Source organism: Lethenteron reissneri, chromosome 44, assembly GCF_015708825.2.
Source record: "Lethenteron reissneri isolate LAM-NWPU_2019-01 chromosome 44, ASM1570882v1, whole genome shotgun sequence".
Lineage (NCBI taxonomy): Eukaryota > Metazoa > Chordata > Hyperoartia > Petromyzontiformes > Petromyzontidae > Lethenteron > Lethenteron reissneri.
The window spans coordinates 13,828,351-13,853,042 of record NC_083822.1 but is presented as its reverse complement, the minus strand read 5'-3'; the positions used below and the strand labels follow the sequence as shown (position 1 = coordinate 13,853,042).

Sequence of the window (24,692 nt, the reverse complement as noted above, 5' to 3'; positions counted from 1 at the left end):
CGCGGGGCCCGGGGCAGTCGCCACGATTCGCCGTATCCTAGGGACGGCTCCACCCTCGATAGGCTTAGTGATGTTATTGACATCAGGCAAGCTGGGCGTGGCTTCTCAGGGGTTTCCCACCTTCAGAAAGCAGGATGTATGGGGGAGGCTGCCATTTTTAAAGAGGGCATAGGAATCAACCACGAAGAAAATCAGTCAATTGCAAATTTACAACGAATCGTCGACTTAATGGATGCATTATAAGCTTAACTTACCTATTTTTATTTTACCAGGTAAGGGCCACTGAGCTATCTAGCTCTTTTTCAAAAGCGACCTGGCCACAATAATAATCCAAATGAAGTGACTTTTCTTTTGGACATTTATAGCAGCCAAATACTGTAAACGCATGTTGATTCTAAATGTGGAGGGAAAAATCTAGGACCCGGAGGAATATCTACGTGACACGGGGGGAACATACAAACTCCAAATATACAGACGTCAGGGTCGGAATCGAACCCACAACGTCCTGTATACCAGGCGAGGTAGTTAACATTTTGCCACCGTGGCATCCCAGCTCTAAATACGGACTTCTGTTTGCGATCGTCAAAGTCCAGCCACCAGCCGTGGCAGGGAGGGGAAGGGCATGGCCACAGACCGCATGCCACGTGATGCACAGCTGTTCGGCTGGGGTTAGGATAGAACGCATTATCGTTAATGCTTTTGTTTTTGGCGTCGTATGAATGAATTATACAATAATAAGGCCTCCCCCACTTTGTCGGTCATAGTCGTCGTTGTACCATACTTCACGCTGGTCAGCGCAGGCTTGTTAAGGTTGTTGCTTCAACACACCGGTGGGCTAAAGCAGTGAACTATTTGTCTTTGTCAACGTGACACATTTTTTACTGATTGGCCGTGTCGGGTGGTGGAGGGTTACGACACATTTATAAATAAACGCGATCTAAACCCAAAAACGTTGATTATGAGTCCCAGGATGTCGCTCACCACAAAACCAAGGGGAAAAACCGGAGGACCCGGAGAATAATCCAGACAACATGCAAACTCAAAATATACAAGGGTCTGGCTTGGGATTGAACCCACGATTCTCCTTGATGCCAGGTGAGGTAGTGAACATCTCGCCACCGCGGCGCCCCACGTTATTTATTGTTTGAATCATGGGAAATTGCCATGGACGTTTATTTAATTCGTCCTAATTTAAAATAATCTGATAAAATTAGATGTACTTATTTTTGCAATGCTGCATGGAAAGCATATTTATTTGTATACGTCACTTATTCACAGACGGAGACCCAGAGCACGGGTCCTTGTGAATGTTTTAATCCAGGTGCTTCACACGCCCTGAGAGACACGTGCGGCGAGCCATGAGGCACGTGATTTTAGATTGCATTGTGTTTACATTTCTTGACATAGCCATTTATCCAGAGGTCGCGTGGTGAAACCGTATTTACATTTCTGCAAACCTCCCCCCGAGTTGTGTCATGTCGTAACTTTTGGCCGCGTCTTCAGGCCGCGGCCGTGGCCACATTCCAGCATTGGGGTCCTCGCCTCAATGCCGGATAATTTTTCCCTGGCGTCTCCCGCCGCTCATTTCCATAACGCCCCTCCCTCCTCCGTGCCCCTGAAGAAGTGGGCGCTGTAAACACTCAAGGCCGCGTATTTTTAGTTCTTCAGACCTTAGACTTTGGGAGGAGCCTGCGGTCTCTGATCCTTGCCCATCGGCCCCTCCCTCGCCACAGTGGGAACTGGCGGTAACGGATGCAGCAGCAGCACCGCCACGAGTTGGTGTGTGGGCAGCTCGCCACCCATCCGTGCGTAGTGCACACGATGCCACCAACGTCAACGCGGTCTACTTACTCCAACACTGCTTTCATGTAAATGGATGTCAGAAGGAAAGTCAGAGGTACCGTTTGTGCGTGTGTGTCAGCATGGTACTGCAGGGCGTGGTGCTGGACATACCATCCCTCTTGTGCGTCGTTCCTACCTTCATAGGCGCTCGCTAACCACACTTGTCCTAAAATAGCCAGCGTGGCTACTCGGGACTCTTTGTTTCTGCATGAACGTGCGTTTGAAGACTGCGCCGAGCGTATTTAGTGAAGGGCGCGTTGGGGCCTCTGGTGGTGGCGGCGTTGGTGGCGGTTGTGAGCTGCGTGGTTCGGGCTGCTCGCGTCCAGGTGACGCACCGACTTGCCGACTGGTCGGTATGCGGGAACGGCAGTGGCCGCGGGAGCCATTAGCGTTCGCCAGGGCGACGAGTGAATGCGCAGGGCCCCACAGTTGGGGGGGGTTGAGCTCAGAGGCCCCCATTCTCAACGGGCTGCCTCGGGATCTCATGATCTCTGAGTCAGACTCTGGCATCTGAAATGTATGCTTTGTCCACATCAGCCTAGAAACTCTGGCCTTGAGTTTTCTTTTACCATTTAGCTATTCCAGGAATTTACATTTTCGGTTTACAAACTACTACTTGTGTTATGAATTAGTGCCAGTGCGCATGCATGCACATGTGTTGTATTCATGGTGTATAGATTTACGTTAGTTAGATATGTGTGTTTTGTTGTTTGTGTAAAGTTTTTGGATACATTTATATACCCACTTTGTATGCATTACACACAATATATGTGTATTTATGTGTAATGCACTAAACTTGCTAATCATAATGTTTGCCAACAGAAACGTGGTTAATGGTTTATTAATTGTGTCTGTAGTAACAAGATGACTGGAAAGTTACTCATGGGAATTTTTCTGAAGAGCTTGTGATGCAATTGTTAAATTGAAAAGTCAGTGATAAGTTTGTTCCTGATTTGTACCTTTTCCAGAATAAACTAGCCACGATTTTTTCTAAGCAGTTACTGTGTTCAAGCACACCGGTCTTAAAATTAAACGAGGGCACTTGTACAGTGCCGTGGCTAATCATTCTAGTACGCAGTGGTATTAAAAGTGTAATAACAAACGTTCAAAAGTTCCTTCGTTGGCAGAGTAAATGCCCTGTTGAGGCATCCAAAGTACACCGCGAGTTACTGATCGGGGAGGGCACTGGGACTGCGTCTCTGAGCACGGAGGGCGGGAGGGAGTTTCTGTCCCTCCCACCACGTGACGTCCTTGCTGCAGCTGCAGGATGGCGTTGACGTCACAGCGAGCTTGGCAGTTCTCACTCCAGAAGCGACCACAGCCCTTGCTGCGCCAGAAGGGCAGCCTCGCCGTGAGCCCACAGCTCCCAGCCTCCCGCGAGGCAGGCGGCATTACCGTCCGTTCGCTCGCTCGCTCGCCCACCGGCCCGCCCGCCCGCCTTGCCGCCCCACGGACCGCTGCAAGCCTGGCCAACGGAAACACGCGGGCAGCCTTGGCACCCGGTGAGCAGGAGAACGATTCTCGGTGTCTAGCGGCAGAATGAGGAGCAGAATTTTGCACCGTCCAACGCCGTGGGATGCGTCGTGGGGGCGGTGACGGAAAGCACTCGGAGCGCTGAGCTGCGTTCGTGGCAGCAGTTTTAGTTTTTTTTTTGTTTTCTCTTGAAGAATTGCAAGAGCTGAGCCTCCAGAAACTTTCCCAGGAAACGGCCATGGCAGCATCAGCAGGTGGGAATGCACACTGCACAATGGCAGCGGGGGTTTTGCTGCACCCTGCATCGGCTCTTTGTGAATGCGTTAATGCAGCAGCGTGTTAATGATAATTTAAGCCTTTCGCCCTTTTGAGTCCGAGAAAGTCACAAAGATGCCAATTCACGAGTCCTTTGTGTTTCTTGGTTGGCCTCAAATGCTGCCAAGAATGTTGCTCATACAGTACTTTATTGGCAATGCAAGACGGGCTTAATTTCCTGATACAACTTTAGCTGCTCCTAAAAATGCATGCAAAATGTATATTATTCTAGTTGGGTGCGTTATGTTTATTCCATTGACCCGTGATAGGGAATAGGACTTAGACCTGTTTTTTTTATGGTTATTCTTAGATTAATCACTCTTCCATAACATGTCTGTGTTTCCTTTTTGCGCAGACCTCACGTCGTTATTAAATGTTCTTGGAAGGATGTGTGTTATTAGGTCAAGTGGGCCCCATTAAACAGCAGCAGCAGCTTTGCGATTATCCAGACATTGCGGCGTTCATAGTCTCTGCGCTCCCCGCATAGCCTCGTGCGTTGCCTCTTCTTGAGTCAAATGTGGCCAACCACATAGAGGTGTTGCGAGAAGCAAGCGTGCCGTGCATTTATCTCACACGCTGTGTAGCATAGCCAAGCTGTGACAGGATTTAGATCAGATTTCTGTTTATACTGTTTACTTTTAACTGTAGTTCTCCATAACAATTAATAGGCATGTAGAATTCCCACCACTTTAAGGGCCACCAATGGAGATGAGCACCGTCCCACGCTCATTTGGGCAAGGAGACATTTAACTTTCAAAACTTTGTCCTTAAGTAAAAAAAATGCTGCTCCGGTGGAGGCTACGAGGCTATGAGGAAATCACCCGGAATGCGACGCATCCCGTCAGGCCTTCACCACCCGCACGGTTAGATAGCCCCCGCGACACGCATGGTGCGGGGCGGCCCTCGTCCACGACAGGACTGGCGGGAGGTCTGTGTGTGAACTGTACGCGTTGACTCGTGTTTTGCTTGCGGCTCAAGATCACCAGTCAGATTGTCAGGAAAAAGTGCGTGGGGAAGAATTCTTACGAAGTCGACCTCGCGAAGGCTCTTCACCGCAGCAGGTGCTGCCTGCCATACTTCCCCTCCCATCTCTGGCAGACCTCCCCCCCCCCCCCCCCCGAGGAGAAGTTCCCTTTTGTTCCCTCACAGTGGGGGGGGAAGACGGCAAGAACGAGAGCCCAGTCGTGACTTTTAGGCCTTGGGGTAGCGTCTGTCTCTCAATATCCATGCGCGCTGTTGGATGGACAGAGGCGGAGAGGGATTTTAACAACCAGGCTCGTCGTTGTTTCCACTGCCGTGCCGGGAGGTCAAATCGAACCGGGGACCTCTGTGTTCTCACCAATGCACCACGGCCACAACCATCCACAGCTTAGTAACGATGCGAATTTCACGGGTGAATGACTGCGTGTAGGTTTTGAGGAGACGCTTGGGAAACTGCATTTACGACGGAAGTGTTTCCTGTCCATTTAGAGGCCTGTTCTGGTTATTTTCTGAGCACGATCATATAAATGTTGTTTGATGTTCGTCATGGTTTGTGCAGAACCCTTTAGCTAGCGTTCGCGTGCACTAATAAGCACTAAACATTAGTATTAAAGTATTGCATATGATCTTAATGGCGGTACCCCGGGGTACCAAATAATACAAAATGTCCGAGGCATTAAATGTTTTGTTGCTGGAACACTATTTTTTCAAGGGGTGTACTTCACTCCGCTACTGGGGTACCAATCAATCCGAAATCAGTGCTACTCCGGGATGTCGAAACGCAGCGAGGACGATTGCGCTGAAACCCTGAACGCTCGTACGCACCGTGGTGGTGCATCGTGAACAGCTCGTCGAGATGAGTCGATTGACGCATCGCCGACCATCAACAGACTAAGAATGACTGCATCACGGACATCGTGCGAGAGTGGGGTACTATGGTACCCCGGGGTACCGCCATAAGGTTCATATGTAGCATATCTAATACAGTCCACGTTCTATTAAGTGCTCTATAGCCAAGCTATATTGACATTGTCTTCAGCAGCAGAACATAACACACATCCCAACATGCTTTGCATGTCAAGATAACATAACCATTCTGAAGCATATTCGATACACTGCCTTTTGGATGGGGCCGAGCTTGTTTAGACAGCAGAAGGACAAACAAGACATCTGTACCGGTTTCATCCTGATTTAAGACTTGCCACGCATGAGTGTAATCGTGAGTCCAAAGTATACAGCCTTCAAATGTACAACCAGTCACTCTCTGGGGTGTCTATGGCTCGTAGCGCGCGTTGTTGTTAGGCAGAATATGTTGACGTTTCACTACACATGCTGGGCGCTTCTTCAAGAACGGTCAGTTCCTTGAACAATCATTCAGCACGCTGCGCAAAACCGCGACAGCCTACGCAGCAGTGATCACGTTTAGTACAGTCTGTTTTTCACTTTTGTCCGTTAGCATCTGCAGGGCCTCCCTCAGCTGCGTCTTGGCAGCCGCAGTTTAATTTGCTCGGGTAAAGCGGCACATCAAGACACTCCAGACCCCCCGCGGAATCCCCACGGGGCATCCCTGCTCCTTCAACCCTTCCCAATTAGCGCGACGAGGCTCTGCCCGGAGAGGCTGCTCGTTCGCTTCGCTTGGGACGGGAGGAGCGAGGGCGCAAATAGTGGAGTTTCCTCCCTGAATGCGGAGCGCACCACGTCCTGCCGTGCTGCCCACGCTGCTGCTGCTGCTGACAAATGAATGGAAGTCTCAGGAGGGCCAGAGGCTCCGCACAGAGTGTGATGGCTGTGGCCCCGCGTGCTGCTAGATGTGAATTTTTTTTGAGGCCTTAAAGAATGCTTCCGAATCCATTTTGTAAAGTTTTTTTTTAAGACCACAGTGATGGTTCAGAAATTTTGCATGGCTTTTGTGAAATGCTGGGACGCACATGTGGATTCGTTCACGGTTAAATGTTCCATTACTAGTATTTCTCACCAGTATTGGATTTCCTGTTTATATTTAACTTGAAACACTACACCGATGTTGTAGGTATTCACCATTAGAAATTCATTTAAATTAATATACTGTAATCGAAGGAGCAAAGTGGTGGCACAGTGGTTAGCCAGCTGTCCTATGAACCCGGTGACCCGAGTTTGATAACCAGCCGTAGTTAACATCCGTGGCGTGTGGTATCAGAATCGATCTTGTCCCACCCCCTCCCCCACACTGACGAGAGAGTGATGAAGTATGGTAAAAACACATGATCAATGTATGGGGAGGCCTTTATTCATTCGTGGTTTTATAATGACTTACATTTTTAAGTTTGCATTTTTTATGTATTGGAAGTATAGGTGAGCTTGGGACAGAAAATATGGTCACCATCCGAATTTGTACCTTTCACTACAAACATGTTAATGTTGTAATATCATCGTCATCGGCCATGATCAATCCACTGCTGCATGAAGACTTAATTATCCATCATGATCCTGCATGCAGTGTGATATGGGATATGGTTCTTTTTGTAAAACAACAGGGAAAACCATAAATATTTGAAATGAGAATATACTGCAGGGTGACAGAGTTCAAATATACTGAAAAAATACACTGTACAGTATATGTAAATGTGCACTGAAATAAAAGCCATGTACCTTGTCAATAAAAATAATTATAATTTGTAAAATATGGATTTAATTTATAAACGAGCTGCTCCATGGAATGCGTGGCTCTTGTGGAGTCAACAACAACCTATGGGGGCCTCGAGCCAAAAACCCCAAGCGGTACTCCCTCGCGGTCCCAGCTCCCCTCACCGGTGCTGGAGGCCCCAACTCGTTACCCCGCGGCCTTCCTGCCTCCTGGCTGCTGCGCGGAGCACGCCGGCAGAGGGATTCTGGCCTCGGCCTCCTCATCCCTCCCCAGTGGCTTCCGGGTGCTGGGCAGGGCCACACAGTGTCAGGGCTTCCCCCCCATACTTCACCCCCAGAGCCACAACTCGGTAGCCAATTAGCAGCGGTCAAGGGAGAGTCGGCCGACGGGGTGCAAGAGACAGATCGGGTGAATGTTTACCACGTGACCGGATTTTTAACAAAATAACTTTGTGCGATTGTAGCGCTCCATTGTACTGCGTGTTGTTTGGCATAATGTCCAATGCCTTTCCTGAAGAAGCTGCGAGCGCACAGAGTGAAATGCCGAACATCATGTCGAACAACACGAACAACTCCAAAGTGTTGGTTTTATGTACTCAGTCTGGGCGCGGATTTGTTAATTTGACTTGTGTGGCACACACTTAGATTCAACCCTTTGACCTGTAAAGGCCAGAACCATAAGAGGTCATGGAAACTTTTACACTTAAAGTCATGTAGGTTTGCTGTGGGCACATAGATCAAGTGCCTGCTCTTAATTGACCACTATTACGCTACAGTGTATTTGAAATAAAAATAATCAATGCTTAGCTTTGTTTAGCCAGTCTAATTTAACGCTTCGCACTTATGATTAAATCTTTGGGCCCTGTATCTTGATATGGTAATTTCCATGGTAATGGGATTTGAACATCGGACTCGGAACCTGATACAGACTTTAATGTAAACATAACTTGGGCTTGTTTGTGTATCGTTTCTGAATGTTCTTTCACAACAAGTCGACGCAATACAAAGAGAGACCGTTTCTTCGCTGTGTAATATCGCCGGCATCGTTCTTGTAATTCCACACAGCCGGCACGGTGCGGCACGTGGTACAGTGCTGCATTTAGTTGCAAGTCAGTGGCCCCATTCCAGTAGGGTCGGTTGCTTATCGCAATTTGCAGTCCTAAGCCAGCAGTGGAAATTACACGTCCCTATGACAGGAAATTTTCAATTCACAGACGAAACTGCTAGTGACTTTCCGGCACCGAATGGTGCTTGTAAATTGATATTTCTGCAATTGTGGATGAATATACTGTAAAGGCAGTGGTTATCGCACTCCGCTCCCAACCCAGTGACTGGATTTCGATTCCCACCCGTGGCTAACTCCAGCGGTTGCCTCGTTCGCCAACTTGCACTGATGGATTACGGTGAAGTACGGGAAAACGATCCCCACGACTGGCGCGGCATGAGGAGGTCTTCATCCAACAGGGGATTGACAAAGGGACGTGCGTTGTATATCTACGCTCGGCAACGCGGACAGTTTAGCAACAACTGATGCAGCATTTATTTTTGTTTATTTGTGGTAAATATAGGCGCTCTTTCCAAATTGTGGTGCCGGTAATAGTCCTTGAGATGCCGTAAAGCAAAAGGGCACGGCGCTTGGCGGTGGCTCGTGCCAGAGGTCAGCGGCGAAGGACGGTCGCGGCGCCAACAGCCCCTGGTGACCGTCGTCACCGCGTGGGCCTGGCGGCACGGGAATTGTTCAGCATTGAAGCTTAAATATGTCACTTTTCTGGGGTCATAGAAAAGTGACATATCCTCAGGGATGTGTTGCCTTTTGAAAGAAGTTCCGTAGCCCTGGGTAATTAAAACGTGACCTGCTGATGCACATTACCCGGTTTTTAAGAGATAATTTTTATGACCTCACGATGGGTCATTGGAATCTCGTAAATTCCGTTCTCCAGTTTGAGTGGAGTAACGATTACTGTACCGGAGAGCGCTGTGCTGCTGCTGCTGAGTTAATGGTCGCATTTCCATCTTGGAAGCGTTTGGTGAAAACCATCGGAGTGACCGCCAGAGCCGTCACAAAGGGATTGGAGGCAGCTGTTGAGGCATTTGTTCATTTGGGGAGGGAGAGAAAAGATGAAGAAAGAGAAAGCAGTGGGAGAGTGGTGGAGGGGAGATTGTGTTAGGATGAAAAGAGTCCCCAAAGGCCATTTAACAAAAGATGCCGCGGCCTTCTGTGGAGCTGCATTCTGTTTTGTCAAAGCAGCTGCTTTGTTTTTGTGGACAACATTGTTTTCTATTTTACGTATTGTATTCCGAATGTTCACGCCTGTACGACATAGTGCGATCAACTGATACGTTTACAGTCCTGAACATTGACATAGTATATGGACACTGTGCCACGTATGCGTGTGTGTACGGCTAACACGTAGTCGGTAACGTGAGTGTAAGTTCTAACGATGTGAGAAGGGCTGGAAGGGTGAAGCTTGACACAAATATAACCGCGTTTATTCTCACAACGAGAAAAATCTAAACTCCAAAATGTTTTAATTTTAGCCCCAGAATTCCGCTTATTCATTAATTGTCTTTCCAGCAATGGGGCTCCTCAAGTAATCACAGAAAACAGCAATTCCTCAATATTGGCGCATATACCACGTGTGTGTGTGTGTGAGCATTAGTGTAGCGGATAGTGCGCTGCACTCCGAACCTGGTGACCTGAGTTCGTTTCCCGCTCATGGCCACCACCAGTGACAAATATCTGAATTGGTCCTGGTCCTTGTCTCGGTCATCTTAGTCTGAAAAACAAATACTGGTGTGGTGTGTAAACATCAGCACAGTGAAGACAAAGGTGCCCGGGTATGGTGCCAACCACACCACCCCTCGTATACTGGGTCGGCCTTGATAGATTCTTACTAACAACACTTTGCCAAAACTGGTTGTAAAGGATATATGGGGAGTCTTTGTCTTTTTATCGTGTCTGTAGGCATGAATGTCAACACAGTTTGCGATGTTTTGACATCCGAGGCATGAAACCTATTAACTGTGATAATAAACACAGATGAGGCTTACAGTAATCTACTGCCCCAAAGTGAAACACGCACTGGCGGAGCCAGTGGGGTGGGGTGGCACGTGCCCCCAACATGATCCGATCGAAATCCATAATTTCGATGGGATCATTGGGGTTTATTAGTAATAAATCGGCATTTTGCGACCCCCCCCCCCACTGCCACTGTGTAGCCTATTATTATGTGCCAGGGACTCTATGAGATGATAGGACAATAGTCTGAGTCCATAATTGGCAATAAGTAACGGCAAAGCAGTTATAAGTGACTCAGAATTGTGCGCAGTTGCGTATACAGTACACGACTTCCCTGAAGGCATTCACCTTCAGCGAGCGCGATGCCGATCACACAACGCGGTACGAATTCGACCCTCGACCGATGGTTGCGCCATCGCCGCACATGCGTCAAATAAAAAGGGACAAGTCCTTACTAACAACTCCTATAATTTTTCATTGCTGGAGGGGTTGCCCCCTCTACCTGAAAATCCTGGCTCCGCCATTGAAAACACGTGGTGTCGTTGTGTAAACTAAAAACCCAATCTGGAACAAGTAACACAGAGCACAAATACTGAACATTGCATAAATAACGAGCATAAGTGATTGTCAAATAAGCGAGTGTTTTTTTACGTAGTGACCCAGTGGATTTGGGATGGTACGGAGTGGTAGCACAGCGGTTAGCGCACTGTGATACAAACCTGGCGACCCGAGTTCGATTCCCGCTCATGGCCACCAACACCATTGAGGATTATCTGAACTGGTCCTGGGCCTCCCCTAGATCGATTCAGCCTCAAATGAGTACCTAGTGCACTATATAAACATCATCTTTCGGGAGGCAAAGGCGACTGCTCGTGGTGCTGGCCACCCACCCCCTCGCCCTCGTGTTGCCGTGCCGACCTTCATCGGTGCTGCTCGCTAACAGCACTTGCCCCAATAGCATGCTAAGGCTATATGGGGGATCTATGGGACAGTGGGTGGAGAGACAGGGTGGGTAGGGGTGGGGGTCGTTGCTTGCAGATGGGGGAGATGTTTGGAAAGGGTCATGAGGTGACTTGCCTGCCCTTCCTTCCTCCGTGCAGCCCTGGGCTGCTGCTGCTGCCTCGGAGGCTTCCTGCTCCCTCGACTGCGCTGCCACGATGCGGCACTCGCCCTCCAGTAGCTACCGCCTGGCAACGGCGGCCACCGCCGACCTCGCGCGTGCCGCTGCATTGTTGTTGTTGTGCAATGGAGTCTTTATCGGTCCCCAGTCGAGTGCTGATAGTTCAATATTAATGTCCAATTGTATTGAGGGGCTGCTGTCTCTTGTCTAGGTGTGGTCTGGGACTGTTGTTGTTTTCCTGCCTTGCTCAAGCTTGCATTTAGTGTTGAAAAATCGGCAGGAATGTCCATGTACTTATGCTTGTTTTTTCTCTACTTTGCACTCCTATTGTGGTTTTTTTGTATTTTGTTTGTTAATTGGATGACCCGCCCCCGACTGGACATCTGTGAAAAAGGGCTTTATAGTTCATCGGGTTTCAACTCCTGACGAGAGATCGAGCATGCTCAAGAGTTTCGCTCCTGCCAGTGCATCCAATGAATTGTCAATACGCAGCAGCCAATGTCACGTTGTTGAGGCGGTAAAAATCCACAATCCCAGAGCACCCCACGGACTGGTGAATAGAAATGTAATGAGCGACTTCCGCGACACGTCGTGTCATGGGTACTTCTTCTTTATTACTCACACTGGGCACAACACAGGCCAACACTTATTATTCCTCACACTGAGTATAACTCTAGGTATTAACACCTCTACTGGCTACACACACAGCCGATCACTCGGCGTGGTCCCATCGCCCTGACTCGGCTACGCTGCTGACTGGCGGCGTGACGATGACGGCGATGGAAGCCGCGCAGGAAATCTTCCACGTGGCCGGACGGCGGAGGAAGATGTCGGCGAGCAGCGACGCAGCTAGGACCCAGGACCCCACACACGAGCCCCGAGCCCCGGGTCTGCTCCCTCTTATATCCCCCAGGCGTGGCTAGGCCCCGCCTCCGGCCACGCCCTCTCGTGGAACCTTCGAGCAGGTTCCCGGAGTATCTCGGCTAGCCCCACCCCAGATATACCTCCTCCTCTGATTGGTTGGTACTTAGCCGTGCCCGTACCCGTGATTCCCTTTTCAGGCCAGCAGGTGTCGCCCTGTCATTACATCAACATAATGTATGCTTGCAACACCTCACGTTGCACGTAGGTTTTCTCAGTGGGGCTAATCTTGTACAAATTTTGTCTCATGGGTGCCGCATCTCCTGTATCTCATATGGTGTCCCATAAGTGAGGTACATGAGTCCCAGCTAAAAATGTCTTCAAAATCTTGTAGGAGCATCTGAAGCTGTAGCACCTGGACAAACGACAACTCGGGATTGTTCCAAGGAAATGACATCTATCCATTAGTGCTAACCAGTGCGCCACCGCAGCGGTTAGCACGTTACACTACAAACCCGGCTACCCGAGTTTCCACTGATGACCAACACCAGTGACAATTGATTTACTCAACCTCAAATGAGTACCTGGTGCGGTGTGTCAACATCACCACTGGGGTAAACAAAGGAAGTCGGGTGTGGTGCTGACCACCCACTCCTTCTTGTGCCGTGCCAGCCTTCATCGGTGCTTGCTAACAGCACTTTCCCCAAAACTCTGTGAAGGCCATCAGGGGGATCTTTGTAGTTTAAGACTCAAGTAGTTGGGAATATTTTTTTCCCATATACACACTGTATAGAATACAGTACTTCGTTTTCTGATAGAGTATGCCGCGTTATATAAACGGGTGATATATTTTGACTGAGTCATTCTGGAGCTCACTATCGAAATGTAGCTGCTTGTCGCGCGCAGTGTAAATGTGGCTGCTGGTGCTGCTGGAAATTCTTTTGTAGAATTCCGTTGCGCGATCTGGTTAACAGCATGGTGAAGTAGGCCACGAATTCTCACGTCGAGGGGCCACCAGTGGCGTGGGCAGGCCAGCGCGAGGCCGCCACACCTTCATCGTTATCGCACCGCAGTGCTCGCGGCTCACGCCACCCGCGGTTTAGGCCGCCGGCTATCGGCTCCACGCACAGCGGCGCCTGCGGTCTGCAGCGTGGCGCCAGCGCAGGGGCCCTTCCTTGGCTCCCCCGATGCGGAGCCTCAATCTGTCTCCCGATGCTTCCACCTCCTCCTGTCTCGTCTGTCATGTGCACTTTAGTGTGTGGGTTCAGTCCCTGGAATAACGCATTGTCTATTGTCTCGGGCTCTGGCTCGCGGGAGAATGTACGATGTTCGTACTGGTCATTTCCTGTTTTTGTCGCAAGAATAATCTTGAGGGATTTTTCTCTCGCCGTGAACGGAGCTCTCCGGCGAGGCGGCTTGATCTCAGATGTGGCGTGGAAAAAGTGTTTTGTGTTTGAGCATTTTACGACCGTATGAAAATGAATTTATTGAATTTAATTAAATTTAGATTTGCGTCATTTGTTTCATCGTGGACTCTGCAGTTGTCCGAGGTCCGTCACTGATGCCTCCACACAAGAACCTACGCACACAAAAAATCCTAATTTGTTTTACACTCAACGCTTGCCCAGCACTGCAGGCCAATTGTACATTGTCATACGATGGACAAGCAGTAAACCACTCGCTAGAGAGCGGGGATCGAGCAGCACGGCTTAGTTTGGAGAGCCATATAGAAGTGAATCCAGCATCAGAAGTGGCTCCATCGTGTCACCTTCCAGGGCCTGGTTTGATATTAAACCCTCCCCTCTAACTGAGAGGCTTCCACGTCGATATTTCGTCATGACAGGATACTTACACCACCATCATTGTGATGTAGCTGGCAACTTTAAAGGATACGCACGAGGCAAGTGTGTCTTGCTGTTGACTTGTGTCGGTCGTATGAACAACCAGCTGCACGCTATTAGAAGCATTGCCGCCCTAATCATGAGGAGATGGCACATCTTGATCGACCGGCTTGAGAGGGAAAAAATAATGAATTTAAAAACTAAAGTAAACAACTATGATTCGATTTAAAGCTTTCGTGACTGCAGGGATTCATATTCTTGGTTCTTTCGGTAAAGTCACGTAGAAGGGAAACAATAAAATAATAAAAATAAAACATTAGGACACTGTCTTTCCGACAGCTCGTTTCTACACCTGAGGACGGCTGCTTGCGTTGTGGCCAAAACGTCGTGAGAATTTTATTATGTTTTACTTTTATTATTTTATTATTTCCCTTCTACGTGACTTTACCGAAAGAGCCAAGAATATAAACAACTATGCTCCCACAATAGAGGAATATTTAACAAAATGCTGCAATAGATAAAAATGTGCGGCTGTATAGAACCGAGTATAAAAGTTACAGCCGTTTCTCATTGCCCACTGGATGAATGCCTCTGCCCGTTGTGTCAAAGTGGTTGCTTGCACATACTTCACCATGCCGGTCAGTGCGGATTGGTGAGGAGCGGTGTGGTGAGGGGGGGGAGGCATTCCGATATCACTCGGCACTGATATTAGCCGTGGCCAGCCACAAATCAAGTCCGGTGGCCGGGTTCATAGCACCGTACAATGAACCCTCCTGTGCCCCTCGAGCATATTTACTTTATTTCTGAATACCCGTTTGTTTAATAAACCCATTCAATTACTGTACATCCTTTATACTGTATTGTGTATCAACAGTGTCGCATTTGCAGGCGTTAAGGCAGATTGTGCGCACACGTCAAGATGAAATTGCATATGAAACTTATTTCTGCCGAAAGCATGAATCACCCAGAAGCTGTATTTGCTTAAGTCACCACATTCAAACATTTTCTTTGAGTTTTCAAGAGGAAGAAAAAACAGGAGGGGAATTTTTTGTGTGTGTGTCTGTGAGCTCACGCGTTCTGTAGCCGCAGCGTGAGTTGTGACTTGCATCCCACAGCAACGGTGGCAGCAGCAGCAGATGTGGGCTAAGAGCCAACAGTGGTGAGCGTTAGCTCCTGCTAACAACACAAGCGCAGAACCACTGCTTGTGGCGATACATGCGGCTAACGCACACAGGCGAGGCGAAGCGTTTCGGGGCACGATCGTTCAAGCTCAGAATTGGAATATTTAGACTGGAGGAATCCAATGAGCTATGAAGCTCTTTTGCAAACATGTCCATTCAATTGGGCAGTTGACTACGGTACAACTCCACATTATCCACGGCCCGCACGGCCCGAGCACCCACGGCTGTTATTATCCGTGGGACCTGTAGAGCCCACAAAACTCCTATTACCTGCACCCTGGTCTTCTGATTATCCACCTTGTGGAACGGTTTTCTTTTATCCGCACATTTTTTGTAAATCAGTGGAGTTGTATGAAAATTAATCCTCTTGTCCTTGGGTTATCTACGGATTTTAATTAGCATGTTTTCCAGGAATGCACCTGGAAATTACGTAATGACTCTTATTGCCTGCACATTTTTTCTCCTAATTAGAGATTGGTGGGAATATCATCCCCCCCCCCCCTCACTCGGCGCAAGAAGAGCACAATAAGTGTTGTCATCACATCTCTCCCTCTAAGGAAAACAGGAGGATTTCTCCACAAATCTGGCTATCGCCTGATGAAGCTAGTTGTAATTACTGGCGAAATGTCGTACTCGGATTGTAAATGTTGTGGCTTTGCTCTTCAACACACCGATGTGCTGTACTAATTGGCTGTGTCGGGTGGTGGCAGGGTTTAATGACACATTTTTATATTACACCATCTAACCCAAAAAAACCTATATTATGGAGAATATCATCCTGTTATCTCTGATGTTTTACACACAAGCAAGGTGAATGATGAATAAATTGTTGTCATTATGAATTTGCATTTACCGCTAAAGTCTGTCACGTGGCTCAGTGCACCAACACAATATTTAACACAACTGGTCAACCACAGTAGACCGTGGAAACCTTACATAGCGGAACCCAAAACAAACATGTAATGTGTACCTTCTAAATCGCATGTGAATGCAATGACAGATATTTGGTAAAGTAAAAGTCTAAACAATTCAATTCCAACGTGTGCAAATAGGCCTGCAATAGGCCTGTAATCGGTGTCATTCCAGCCGGGTCTCTCCGAGTTAGTGACCTGGAAAATTATTTGGCGGCAGTCGTGAATGATGTGGTCGTAGAACGTCAGGATGAAGACGGCACTGCCGTTTTAGCGAAGCCGCCCCCCGTGGGTTCGGAGCTGAGCTGGATGCCCATGAAGCGGCTTTCTCCGAGCAGTCTCTCGGTGCGAGCAAACTGAAGGGATTAAACTCCTCAGAGATTGTAGAATCATAAAGCCATTCCAGAGGTCCATAATAAATGGGGTGGTGTAAAAGTGTAATTCGTTTTCAGAGTGTGAATCATTCAAAAGGCATTGAGTAGGCTTGCAGTGGTAACATTGTCAAGTAAATTGTCAATCTTTCAAAATTAGGTACTGAGATTATGCTGTTGCCATATAATGATACGATGAAGTGGAGTACTTTACCCTTCAATGTCCACCCCTAGAAATATGGTGCTTTGATGATTTCCAATACAATTAAGTTTTTATTAAGTTATGTCGATTTTCTCAAAGGGCCACGGGTGTGCGCTCAGTGCAACTGCAGGTAATTAGTTGCAGGTTGAGACTTGCAAATATTGTTTTATCAGCCAATGCAAGCACCCACGGCTGTTATTATCCGTGGGACCTGTAGAGCCCACAAAACTCCTATTACCTGCACCCTGGTCTTCTGATTATCCACCTTGTGGAACGGTTTTCTTTTATCCGCACATTTTTTGTAAATCAGTGGAGTTGTATGAAAATTAATCCTCTTGTCCTTGGGTTATCTACGGATTTTAATTAGCATGTTTTCCAGGAATGCACCTGGAAATTACGTAATGACTCTTATTGCCTGCACATTTTTTCTCCTAATTAGAGATTGGTGGGAATATCATCCCCCCCCCCCTCACTCGGCGCAAGAAGAGCACAATAAGTGTTGTCATCACATCTCTCCCTCTAAGGAAAACAGGAGGATTTCTCCACAAATCTGGCTATCGCCTGATGAAGCTAGTTGTAATTACTGGCGAAATGTCGTACTCGGATTGTAAATGTTGTGGCTTTGCTCTTCAACACACCGATGTGCTGTACTAATTGGCTGTGTCGGGTGGTGGCAGGGTTTAATGACACATTTTTATATTACACCATCTAACCCAAAAAAACCTATATTATGGAGAATATCATCCTGTTATCTCTGATGTTTTACACACAAGCAAGGTGAATGATGAATAAATTGTTGTCATTATGAATTTGCATTTACCGCTAAAGTCTGTCACGTGGCTCAGTGCACCAACACAATATTTAACACAACTGGTCAACCACAGTAGACCGTGGAAACCTTACATAGCGGAACCCAAAACAAACATGTAATGTGTACCTTCTAAATCGCATGTGAATGCAATGACAGATATTTGGTAAAGTAAAAGTCTAAACAATTCAATTCCAACGTGTGCAAATAGGCCTGCAATAGGCCTGTAATCGGTGTCATTCCAGCCGGGTCTCTCCGAGTTAGTGACCTGGAAAATTATTTGGCGGCAGTCGTGAATGATGTGGTCGTAGAACGTCAGGATGAAGACGGCACTGCCGTTTTAGCGAAGCCGCCCCCCGTGGGTTCGGAGCTGAGCTGGATGCCCATGAAGCGGCTTTCTCCGAGCAGTCTCTCGGTGCGAGCGCCCGCCCAATCGTCACTCCGTAACTACATTTCACTCCACCGTCCGAGTTTGGTTGCAGCGGTTTGTGCTTTTACGTGGTAATTAAAAAACATTGACCTCTTTTGAAGTATGTGAGAGTGTATTGCTATTCAGCACCTATGGTGCAAAGATGATGCTATCTTTACAGTGTTTAATATATTTTTCAATAGTACCTGATGGGGAAGAAAGGTCTAAACATTTCAGCCGACTAGCCTTCTTCAGGAAACGTTGAGATATACAGTGAGAGAGTCTGAAATATTCTGTGGCTGTTGTCAGCAAGGGTGGAGATAATATCAGTCAAACTGAAGGGATTAAACTCCTCAGAGATTGTAGAATCATAAAGCCATTCCAGAGGTCCATAATAAATGGGGTGGTGTAAAAGTGTAATTCGTTTTCAGAGTGTGAATCATTCAAAAGGCATTGAGTAGGCTTGCAGTGGTAACATTGTCAAGTAAATTGTCAATCTTTCAAAATTAGGTACTGAGATTATGCTGTTGCCATATAATGATACGATGAAGTGGAGTACTTTACCCTTCAATGTCCACCCCTAGAAATATGGTGCTTTGATGATTTCCAATACAATTAAGTTTTTATTAAGTTATGTCGATTTTCTCAAAGGGCCACGGGTGTGCGCTCAGTGCAACTGCAGGTAATTAGTTGCAGGTTGAGACTTGCAAATATTGTTTTATCAGCCAATGCAAGAGATTGAGAGGTACCACACTGTTGGCTCACTGCAGCATCTTCATCGGCCTGCTACAGCGGTTGTTATTTAGATATTCTCCTGATGAGACTGGGGGGATGCTGCCATGGGTTGTGATGGTCAGTTGCGCTCTGGACTTGCCAGTTCAACCTTCTGGCGTGCCTCTGTCCACTGCGCAGTTCGAATGAGTTCTCGACAATCAGTTGGTTGGCAGGTCGTGTGCAATGGGGTAGAGTGTGGGGGCTCCTCTACCCATTCCCAGATGTCTGGCCAACGTGAAAGAGGAGGCCAAACTATCCGCTATTGGCTCCCTGGATTTGCAGAGCTGCATCTATTCGGCCAGACAGACCATCATTTCTCAAAGGGGCCTGGGATTAAAACTACATAGAACCACACCAGAGACAGCCTTCTTTATGGCCTTGTCTGACCAGTGTCAGACCAGAGGAACGCCAACAGGCGAATAGAACAAAGACGATGCACGTATCAGAGTATTTATAGTTCTGGTTGAGCAGCTACATCATGGATTAAGCAGCTACATCATGGATTAAGCAGCTATATTATGGGATATAGCTGCTCAACTGTACTGTTTGCCTTTTGGCATTCTCAATCAGAGAATGTTTGTTTGCATGTTCACCACAAGTCGTTGCGGTTCATGCAGACTTGATTCTTTACAAAAGGTATATTTGTTTAAACATCTTAACACCTGTTTTATTTCCAGAAAGGATAAAGCCTATTCTTATTTTTCATACTTTGATACTGTCAAAAAAAGTTCCCAGAGATATACACAGAACCACGCATTCAAACTATCGTAAACACTGCTGCATGTGGCGTCGCGTGGTTGGCACAGGCCCTGGGGTAAGGAATGAATTACATTTGCGCCCCCCCCCCTTCCCACGGCCGTCTCATCCCATCTTTCGAACCTGGTACCTGGAGCCCTTTCGGTGCCGTTATAGCACCTGCATGCTCAATGGCTAAGCCACTGGTGTTCACAAGCTTCTGTTGCCGTTACCATGCCGTCGTTGTTGCGAGCCGTTGCTCCTCCACGTACCTTCCACGCGCTTGCACACACAGTTGGCTGCGACCAAGGGGAACGGCCGGTGGCGTTCACAATGGCCACTATCAACCATCTGACCACTTGGAAAGCCAAACATAACCACCCATGTGTGCATAAACTACATTTAACTGCATTGAAACGTGATTACAGAAATGTCACAACCCCAAAAAGTGGGGGGGGGGGGGGGGGCAGTGATGGAAAAATCTGAATTTTGGCGTAGGTTTGGAGCTACCCGGACGTGCACGCAGCTGATAAGCTGTGAGTGGTCAGTCTTTTGGAAATGGTGCCATTTGATCTGTGAATTATTTCGTTGTCAGCAAAGATGGTGGCTGAAGGTGGTGTGTTTTGAGGAAGGAAGAAAGTAAAACAAAGAGGAAAAATATTTATTCTGATAAAATCTTAAACCACTTTGTTAAAAGGTGATCTCGGACTAGGTAGCTGTGGAATAGGGCACGCAGTCATGCTTGCGACTACCAGTTTTTATTTTGCCTTATTTGCGGCAGGCCTCAAAGACCGAGTCGGGTCGAAGTAAAGCTCCCCGATGCGCCTTGACGTTTCGCCGTGCTTGCTGGGAGCTTTTCAAGGAACTGAATGGATCTGGTAATCAATCAAATAAGAAGCTCCCAGCACGCAGAGCGAAACGTCGGACTTGGTGCCCAAAAAAAACACAAAGATCCCCCGTATAGCCTGAACAGACTGTTGGTGCAAGTGCTGTTAGCGAGCACCTATGAAGGCCGGCACAGTACACGAGGGGGTGGGTAGCCAACACCACGCCCGACCGCCTTTGTCTCTCCAGTGGTGATGTTTTTACACACCACACCAGGTACTCATTTGAGGCTAAGTCGACCTAGGGGAGGCCCAGGACCGGTTTAGATAATCGTTACCGGTGTTGGCCGTGAGCGGGAATCGAACTCTGATGGCCAGGTTTGTAGTGCAGTCCGCGAACCACTACCCTACGCGCGGTACAACCCACAAACGCATCGGAGAGCCACGCAGCACAAATTCGGAACCCTACGGGGTCGTTGTACTAAGCACATACTCTTGTTGTCAGCATGTGGTTAAAAATTAATGAGATTCTCGATCTGGGAGCCAGTTGAGCCTGGAAACACATGTAACATGAGGTGTGCAGGTGAAGGGGCCTGCAGTACAAACCCTTGTGTTTAATCAGAGATTGAGAGATTAAACACTGGGATTTGACCCCATCCCATAGAATTCAAACACTGCGTTAGGCCAAGGTGGCTGCAAGAGTGGTGCAAAGCAACGAGTTGAGTCTCCCCAGAGCTGCCCTGGTTAGATAAATACAGAGATTCTGCTAATAAGTTTGGCACAAATTCACGGTAAATTTTATATTGTTGGGCTGTTATTGGCGTAGTGCGGTTGGCATGGGCCCTGCCACAAAGAACTGAATGGGGCTCCCTGTCCAATTTGCCCACTCTGCGTAGCTCATTGCCTCAGGCACAGGTGCAGTTGCGTGGCCTACACACTCAATAGCTAAGCCACTGTACTGCATCTGCCAGTCATCTCAGTTAGTCAACCCATGGCACCTGGGTCTGTTCCATTACCTCCTGCCAGTGACCCTTCGACACTTCACGCGGCCTCAAAGTGCACTTAGTGGTGAATGCCGGTGGTTGTTGTTGTTCAACTGACAAATCACTGCCTCTTGTGTAGATGCCGCTGTTGATGCAGCTCTGTACGAATATGCTACCTGTAACAATAACGTACAGCCCTTTGTCAATCCACTGCTAGATGAAGTCCTCTCCATGGCGTGTCGATCACAGGGTGTTCTTTAACCATACTTCACCACGCTGGTCGGTGCAGGTTGGCTTGCGTGCAGGGTACGGGGCGAGATGGGTTCAGATATGACTCGCCACAAATCAATCCCCAAGGCTGTGCAGTGATTGTGCTCACTCCTGCTTCACCACTCCACCTCGCTACTAATAATGTTTAGATACTAATACATACGTATACATATGACGTATACATTTCACGTGTAAAGGCTTCGATTGTTTATCCGTGAGTTATGCGCGCACGCGTTTTCTTGTACACGCACGCGCACGCACGGATTTGCACGTTGACGTGCGGATCTGCGCCGTAGGTTTGGTGCCTCGCGCCGAGCCGGAGGAGATGACGACGGAGACCCCCGGCCAGGATGGTGGCGCGGCGCGGCCACCGACGCGCGTCAAGCCCAACCTCGACGCGTTCGGCTACGTGGGCATCGACGCCGTGCTGGAGCAGATGCGGCGCAAGGCCATGAAGCAGGGCTTCGAGTTCAACATCATGGTGGTCGGTGCGTCCCGCACACCGGTGACGGGGAGTAGTCGTCGTACCAAGGGCCATGCCGAGGACTCCCGTAGAGGGCCGCTCGTGAACTGCACCTCGGTCGCTTTTGTGGCTGCGAGAGGCCCCGCCCTTGCCCTTGATGGAAAACACTGGGCGCACTAAAAATTTTAAACATTGTTTCCATCGTCAATGCATCAGTTGATCTTTATTTTATGTGCCAATTTCACCCTCAATAAAATGGGCATCGGTGCACATTCTACAGCCGTCACAGTACGTGCACATCACAGTACGTGACGTGCACGTACTGTGACGCGCATGTACAGTGACGCGCACGTACTGTGACGCGCACGTTCTGTGACGCGCACGTACTGTGCATGTTACACATACTGTGACGTGCACATACTGTGCATGTTACACATACTGTGCACGTTACACATTCTACAGCCTTTTCAGATGGCATTTGCATGAATGATGCTCTGTGGAAATGAAAGCATTATTCAAACTGTTTGTTTGTTACAGGTCATGGCGGATGGTGAATCGGTAAACGTGTTCACTGTCGCTGTCGTCCCTTTGCACGTATAGGGCAGAGCGGACTGGGCAAGTCGACCCTGGTGAACACGCTGTTCAAGTCTCCTGTGAGCCGCAAGTCGTGTACCCCCAACCACGAGGAGAAGATCCCCAAGACGGTGGAGATCAAGTCTGTGAGCCACGGTGAGGAGGGCCAATGGCGGCCGAGTGCGCAGGATGGGCGCTAGCGGTGCTGCACGTGGCTTTAAAGCGGTGCTGGCGCACACAGAGAATATTCCAGTGCGTTTAAAATAATATTATATACTGTACATGCTCCGTAAAATGTTCTCGTGCATTTAGATACATTGTACAGCGGGTCTTCGCTTTGACGGGGGAATTGCGTTCCAGAAGATTGCCGTTTATAGTGAATTTGTGTTAAGTGAGAATGATTTTCCTGTAAGGACTAATGGCGACGGTAGGGGTGCTGTCCCAGCCTGGAGTTTGATATATTATATAGATATATCGGTGACAGTAATTTATTTAAATATAAGGTGTGTTAGCGAGAGATATGGCGAGTGAAAAAGATAAGGGAGTGGGATGACGCTACGTATCTTGAGATGCTGCCCCAACACAGAGTGTGAGGAGGAAGAGGATGGCACGCCGTGTATCACAGTACTACAGTACCACAGTACCAACACGACAGTACCAGTACTACAGTACCAGCACCCAGCATCGCTGAACAACGCTGCCTACACCGACACCACTCAGAAAAGTCGCCCATCAAATGCTACTGTACTCACGTTCTAGCGAGCGCGGTACGTATTAAGCGAAAAAGTTCCGTAAAATAAAGACCACGTAAAGAGTTGTACGGTTTTGAAGGTTTTGAAATGGTAACAGGAAACTAACTTGGCAACAAACAAAACACTGACCTGTCCTTTTGTGCACCTCGACATTTGCAGTCATCGAAGAGAAGGGGGTGAAGATGAAGTTGACGGTGATCGACACTCCCGGATTTGGGGACCAAATAAATAACAACAACTGGTGAGAGTGACGGCGTAGCTAATGAGCGTGCAGAACGTGCAACAGCACTGGGACCCCTTACGTTTAGTTCACTCTAACGGTTGGCAAACTGAAAACTATTTTTAGTTTACCAGATGAAGCCGACTGAGGTATACGGCTCTTTTTCAGAAGCGACCTGCCCACAAATGATAGCTCAACAAAGTGGCTCCTCCTGGACATTTACAGCAGCCAAATACTCTAAATGCACGTCGATTCTAAATGTGGAGGGGAAAACCGGAGGACCCTGAGAAAAATCCACACAACCACGGGGAGAGAGAGAACTTGCAAACTCCAAAAATACATTAGGCACCAAGGTCGGGATCGAAGCCACGGTCTCCTGTATACCTGGCGAGGGAGTGAACATCTCGCCACCGCGGCACAATCCAGATCGTTCTCCCGGCACAGCAGTTGAAACAATGGGGCAGGTTTCTTAGATTTCCCTGTCCATCCGGCGGTATAAAAGGGGCACGCCAGTTAAATCGGCAGATTGCGTGTGGTGGGGTAATTTGTGGGTCCCCCCACCTCTTCCAAGCCATCTGCCCAATGTGGGAGAGTCGGCCAAATACCCTCCAGAGGGGGGGGGGGTCCTCCAGGGCTCAGGGCAACCTGCGGCTCTTGTGAGGAGGACTCCTTCGTGGCGTTATTTACGGAGGGCCGCCGTCTTGTATTCCACGTGCATTACGACTCTTTAAATATCGAGGTGTTTTTACCAAATTTGAAAAAAATGGCTCCTCTTGTAAGGTTTCTATTTGGTGTTTGAATGTCTTAACACCTCCTGTTTTATTGCCAGAAAGGGTAAAACCTATTCTTATTTTTTCATACTTTGATACTGGCAAAAAGGTCCCATTTTGTAGCTGCTCACCCAAGCTATGCTCTGATAGTGGCACTGTCCTTGTACTGTTCGCTTTGTGGCGTTGTCCTCTGGTCTGACGCTGGTGGTGAGACTTGGCCATAAAGAAGGCTGCTGTCTCTGGTGTAGGCCAATCAGTTTCAAAGACACTGCCATATAATATAAAAGCGTGTTTGTTTGCATCTTCGCCACAAGTACGTGTGGTTCATGCATACCTGATTCCTTGCAAAAGGTTTCGATTTGGTGTTTGAAC

At 48.2% G+C, this 24,692-nt stretch overlaps 1 protein-coding gene across 6 annotated transcripts in view; it reads left to right on the top strand.

The window, feature by feature from the left end:
- LOC133353647 (septin-9-like) overlaps window positions 1-24,692 on the top strand; it is a 44,005-nt gene that overhangs the window by 10,792 nt on the left and 8,521 nt on the right. For 2 of the 6 annotated variants that reach the window (XM_061570051.1, XM_061570055.1), the window contains 3 exons: window positions 21,839-22,030; window positions 22,606-22,734; window positions 23,490-23,571. In XM_061570051.1, the coding sequence (XP_061426035.1) occupies window positions 21,839-22,030; window positions 22,606-22,734; window positions 23,490-23,571 (403 nt within the window). The other 4 variants (XM_061570050.1, XM_061570053.1, XM_061570052.1 and 1 more) reach the window with 4 other exon arrangements.